Source organism: Triticum aestivum, chromosome 6D (genome assembly GCF_018294505.1).
Source record: "Triticum aestivum cultivar Chinese Spring chromosome 6D, IWGSC CS RefSeq v2.1, whole genome shotgun sequence".
Classification (NCBI taxonomy): domain Eukaryota; kingdom Viridiplantae; phylum Streptophyta; class Magnoliopsida; order Poales; family Poaceae; genus Triticum; species Triticum aestivum.
This window is the reverse complement of record NC_057811.1, coordinates 22411366-22417379: the sequence shown is the minus strand read 5'-3', so window position 1 is coordinate 22417379 and position 6014 is coordinate 22411366. Positions and strand designations below refer to the sequence as shown.

Below are 6014 nucleotides of genomic sequence, written 5' to 3'. Positions count from 1 at the left end.
ACCATACTACTCCTTCTGTTTCGAAATAAGGGTAACTAAAACCACTACCCTTATTTTCGAACGGAGGGAGTAGTTATACAGATTTATGTCAAAACATCATGAGAAAACTTTATACGTGTAAAGGCTTAAAAAAAGTGCCTCTCTGCATCCTTATATCTATCCATATAAAAGCAGACAAGATAAGGCATACTTGACTGGAATAAATCTTTCCTAGGTGAAACAATCCAAAGGTGAACTGGAACGTAGGCTTGTATTAGTTCTCCATTATCTCGAATTCTTGATCGTACAAACCATTTGTCCAAGATAACTGCCACCATTTAGTGTGTTTTACAATTCCATGAGGCCACCAGAATGCTACTTACAGTGTGAGGTCTTTTCATTTAATTATCTAGTAACATTAAAATGGCAAATAGATTAAACAAACAGATCGCAGATATGCTCCTGAGTTTGATTAGCGTACCCACAAGCACAGAATAAGTAACACACTTAAATCGTGTAACAAAGAATTGACGATCACAATAATAAACTATCAAGCATCAGACAAGCTGTGTGATTAAAAAGAGATAACAAGGATGTGGCAGAAAGTTTACCACTTGATATTGTTGGTAATGAAAACAATGATGGTGGGAAGTTGATATATGCATACAACTTAAGGAAATCACACTGATATGTAACATGGCACACCTTCTCAAGTTGGAATGTTTGGATATCCAGCGTGTAACAACCTGGTCCAGACGATGACCTTTCGTTCAGATACAGGAGCAAGTACCTCTTCATTGAACCTATCAACAAGCACCAAGAACCTAGTGAAATTGTCTTCTCGCACTGCCACTGGCTGAAACTCCCACCATTGTTTCGCCTACTGCTATAATAACTGAGGTCATAATCATATCTACGACCCCGTGCAAGCACAATCATCCCAGACCTGCCTTCCCCTGCCTCCACCATGGTTATATCTTGAGCACATCTTGCTTCTGGTGGGGGTTTAACAATGCAGAACTCCATCCTTCGGGTGTCAAGCACCAACATTTTTATTTCTTCATTCAGTCTTTTCATCCAGTAAATGCATCCATACGCATAATGGCGCGAGTCCAAAACTTGCTCCGGCGTTAACAAGTCAGGAAATAAATCACTCAAACTCTGTGGTGGAACAGCCCGCCATTGCCCGGTGCTGGAAGAGAAGACAAAGGTGAATAACTTAGACTTGCACTGCGCCATGAAGATCACTCTGAATGACATCCCTTTTGTAGCTGCTGTCTCCTCGTCCTGGTCACTGGGAGGGACAAGGAAGTTATCGCACCATCGCCCCATTGCTAATGGGCGCGGATCCTCCACTGAAGCTCTTAGCTTGTCCGGAATTGTGGGGAGCAGGAGGTATCGCCGGTGCAAGGGGTCGCAGACCACCATGTCCTTGAAGACGGTGTGTTCTCGGAGGAGGTTACTGTCGAGAAGGATGCGGCCGTCGCGGACGTCCCGGACCATCCAGCAGCTAGCGGGGACGGGAAGGAAGGAGAAGTCGAAGGCGCTGGCGTCTAGCGCTGAGCGGTGCGGCGCTACAACGGGACGGAAGACCATGCATCTGTCGAGGAAGCCGAGGAGAGGCGGGTCGTGGAGCTTGCGGAAGCGCCGGCCGAAAGAGCGGTTGGCAATGACGCGTCGGAAGGAGACGCAGGTGGCGGAGGCACGGACGAGATCGGCTGGGGTAGGCAGCCGGATGAAAATATCCTCCAGGAGTTCGTCCGGGATCGGCAGCGAGGGCGAGGCCACCTCCTGACTATGACGGGACTCAAGGATTGGCTGATCAGGGCGAGGACCCGTGCTTAAATCTGGACGTCGAACTCGAGCTTTCAGGCTCGGCCCGGGGTCGCCCAGGCTCGGCCCGAGTTTGATTCGGCCCGAGAAACAAAAAGGCCAAGCCGAGCTGCGTTATTGGGCTTGTTTCGGCCTCGGGCCGAGCCCAGCTCGGCTCGAGCCAGCCCGTGAGCTCGTCCAACTCTACAGCCCAAAGTGGCCCAGTCACTTGACCTAGCGCTCTACCTCACCCCGAGCAGCACTCATCCTCTTTCCCCCCAGCGCTAGGTTAGCCAGCCTCCGCCGGCCGCCGCCATCGCAGTTCCTTCTGTCGCCGATGACACACACGCCGCTTGTCCAGATCGCCCAAGGAGCCATGGAGAAGAAGAAAGAGAGGTCATTGACCTCCATTCTTGGGAAGGAGCCAGCGATTGGAAAAAAGAAGAATGGCAGAAGCAAGACCTCCAGCTCCATGGACGCCGGCATCGAGCCGTCCGTTCGCTCCAAGGCCAATCCAAGCATCGTCCTTGTTGACCCGCTTGTGAGGGCAAAGCAGCAGGCGCGAGCACTGCCACCCCCGCCTCCGCCTCGGCGTCTGCCTGACAACAAAGGTATCGGCGCGCGGGCGGCAGCTGTTGTTGCATCCGGCTGGACCGGCTCCGCGAACACCTCCGTCACGCCTACTTCTCCGGCTGAAGCTGAGTCCTGGGTAAGCACAAAGCAGTGGCCTGCTCTTCTTTCCTCTGGATATAAATAAAGCTTGTGAGCTTGTTGTGTGATGCATAGGGATAAGCCAGAGAACAACAAAAGAAGTAGTAAATTTCCTATTGTTTCCACTTGATTTATGCCGATCTGCTATTGTCCATTATAATCAGTTGTGCTTAAGTAATTGATTGTTTCCTGAAGATTTGCATATGACTAAGTCTAACCCAATATTTTGTAGGAGGAATCAAGTTATTATTTGGCTGTTCGTTGGGCGCGTTTGAATGTATATGTTGTACAACATTGGGTGCATTTGAGTGTATATACTGTCTAAAAAGTGAGTATTTATGCCCATGTAATGCCCCTGTTTATTGAGGGCTCAATTGTTTTGTTGTAGAAACTATAGATGGATGCATATGTTTAACTTCATTCTTGCTGTCCTAATCTCAGTATACTTGCCATACAAATATTTAGTGGATTTTCCTTCAAAATATCATTGTTTGAACAGGAACATGAGCCGGAAGAGGATCATGTCCAGGAGCAGGATGAGGAAGAGAAGGATGAGAATGTGTATGTGCCTGCTGATGAGTCCGAGTCTGAGGAAGAAGAGAACTCGTATGATCTTAGAGATGACATGTCAGAGGATGAAATGGATATTTTTCAGTCCCCTGGAGGTGAGACTGATGTGTTTGTTGTTAGTTCAGAAGAAGACAATGCAAGAACAGGAGAGAAACACAAGAAAGGGGTGAAAGTCAAGCGCAAGGTCACTACCAAGGGCAGTAGCAAGTCCAGTACTAGCAGGGAGAGTTCAGATTGTTGGACTTTTTTTGAGAAGGTGATGGTGAAATCAGAAAAGGATCCTAAGGTTGAAGAGTTGAAGGCAAAGTGCATGCATTGCCACAATTTATACATATATGTTCAAGGTTCAAGCACCACAACACTTAATAGGCATATGAAGAAGTGTAAGATCTTCAAGAACAAGGTTGCGACGAAACTTATACAATCACGGCTTGGGTACAAGCCGTCCAATGTTAGAGGTGAATCCGGTCTTCCTCTAGGTGTGCCATCCAATGGGTATGAGCACACAACTATGAAGGAGTTGATTGCAAAAATGGTGGCTGTCCATAACTACTCATTCAGGATGGTGGAACATGAGTGGTTCAATATTGTGATGAAGTACTCGAACCCGCTATATCAAGAAATTGGTAGGAAGGCAATAAGAGCTGAGTGTTTGAGGGTTTTCAATAAAGAGAAGGAAATCCTTAAGGCAGCCCTGAAGAATGTGGACCACATTAGTCTCACTACAGATATGTGGACAAGTAACCAAACCATTTCTTATATGTGTGTAGTGGCACACTATATAGATAAACATTGGAGGATGCAGACTCGTGTGCTTGCGTTCATGGAGTTGGACCCCCCTCACAGCGGAAACGTCATGGCTGTTGCGTTGTTTGAATGTGTGACTGAATGGAAGATAGAAAACAAGATAGTGTCCATCACACTAGACAATGCATCAAACAATGATTCAGCTGTTAGAGATTTGAAGGCAATGTTTTCTGTTCGAAGAGGGACAGACTTTGAAGCCAAATATTTCCATGTCCGGTGTTGTGCTCACATTGTCAACTTGGTAGTGCAGGATGGGACAGCCTGCATGAGCACTTTGGTAACGAACCTAAGGGAGACAGTGAAGTACTTCAAGAAGTCCCCTTCCCGGCTGCACAAATTTGTTGAGATTTGCAGGAGTTTAGGCCTTAAAATTGGAGCGCATTTGACCCTAGATGTTTGCACGAGGTGGAGTTCTACATACAAGATGTTGGAAACTGGCCGACCATATAGGCAAGCCTTGGTGTCTTATGCTGATTCGGATGCCAACTACAAGTGGAAGCCTACAAACAAAGAATGGGATATGTTTCAGCTTATTGAACCATTGTTGTTTGCTTTTGCTAGAGTGACTACAGCCTTTTCGGGTCAATCATATCCCACCGCCAACATATTTTACCCCCACATTGTGAGTATCAAAATTTCTTTGAGAAAAGCCATGGTTCATAAGGACAAAACCTACAATGCTATGGGACATGCTATGATGGACAAGTTCAACAAATATTGGGAAGAACCAAACAATGTCATGGTTCTTGCCACTTTCCTGGATCCAAGGTACAAAATGAAGTACGTGGATTGGTGCTTTGGGCAGATCTATGATGAGGATAAGGCTGAAACTGAGTTGTCTGCATTCAAGAAAGATTTGGACAAGTTGTATGAGAAATTTGATTCTCAAAAGAGGCAAGCTGAACCTCAATGCAAGAATACTTGCAATACAAGTACCTCAATGCCACCTGCAGATTCTGAGTTTCTCTCATTCTTATCATCCACTTCTACAAAACGATCTAAGAGTGAATTGAGAAACTATATGGATGATGCAAATGAGGGTATGGTTGCCACTTTCAATCTGCTAGAGTGGTGGAAGGTGAATGCACTTAGGTATCCTGTGTTGGCAAACATGGCAAGAAGATTCTTAACTATCCCTGCTAGCTCGGTGTCTTCTGAATCCAGTTTTAGCACCGGTGGAAGAATTCTGGATGATTATCGAAGCTCTCTAAAACCATACATGGTGGAGGCCTTGGTGTGTGGCGGAAGCTATATCAAGGGTGCGCACAAAGACTTAAATGTGTTGGTATGATTTCGATCTATGTTTTATGTCGTATGATTTCATATGCATCATGTTATTGCCATAAACTAAAAATCTAATGGCTAACTTGCACAAAACTAGGATGTGGAAGAAGATGATGATGAGGAGGATGTGGAGAAGGTCAAATTGCCTAAAAGTGTCGCAGATTGCAACTACTAGTAAGTATGTTACCTGTAAGATTTTTTTAGTTTACTTCTGTTACTTGTAGGCTTTTCTTATTTACAATAACCATTGTTACATGTAGGATACATTGTAGGGAGAAGACCATCAAGATGCATTTGTTAAATTTGCACATGGAAGTAAATCAAGCAATGGATCTATATTGGTCGTCACCCTTGAATGATGGAGTTCTTGCATTGCTTATGTTGCCTGAACTTTAGATGTGACATATGTCAACTTCTCAACCTTGGACTATTAAGTTTATGTTGTCATTGAACTTTGAACTATGGATGTGACATATGTCATCTTATTTTGCTAAACTCATGAATGGTTTATGTTCATCTCAATTTCTTCAGTGCTGTCCAAACTTGGGTGCATTTGATGTCCAAATTTCAGTGTACTTGCTGTCCAAACCTGTGTGTATTTTTCTGTCAATAGTTTCAGACATTCAGTGTTAATGTTGTCCAAACTTGGGTGTATATGCTGTCAAAGTTTCAGGCTTTCAGTGTTGATGCTGAACAAAGTTAGCACTTGGGTGTATTTGCTTGAGTATTTGCTGTCAAAGTTAGCACTTGGTACATATAAATACTACTATAATAGAAAGAAAGGGAGTAGTCTGCACGCTGATGTGCAGTGCACACGAGCTGCCGAGTTGGACCGAGCCAGCACACAGCTC

At 45.0% G+C, this 6014-nt stretch overlaps 1 protein-coding gene across 1 annotated transcript; it reads left to right on the top strand.

Moving 5' to 3' along the window:
- Positions 1-2167: 2167 nt before the first annotated feature.
- Positions 2168-5338, top strand: LOC123142348 (zinc finger BED domain-containing protein RICESLEEPER 2-like). Its single transcript, XM_044561301.1, has 3 exons — positions 2168-2500; positions 3002-5164; positions 5261-5338. The coding sequence occupies exons 1-3, from the start codon at positions 2168-2170 to the stop codon at positions 5336-5338; spliced, it is 2574 nt and encodes an 857-aa protein (XP_044417236.1).
- The last annotated feature ends 676 nt before the right edge of the window (positions 5339-6014 follow it).

Excerpts from the sequence above, each read along its gene's own strand:
- LOC123142348 (XM_044561301.1), top strand. The coding sequence starts at position 2,168 with ATGGAGAAGAAGAAAGAGAGGTCATTGACCTCCATTCTTGGGAAGGAG. Across the intron at positions 2,501-3,001 it reads CGGCTGAAGCTGAGTCCTGG|GAACATGAGCCGGAAGAGGA; the intron begins GTAAGCACAAAG and ends TTGTTTGAACAG. Across the intron at positions 5,165-5,260 it reads ACAAAGACTTAAATGTGTTG|GATGTGGAAGAAGATGATGA; the intron begins GTATGATTTCGA and ends GCACAAAACTAG.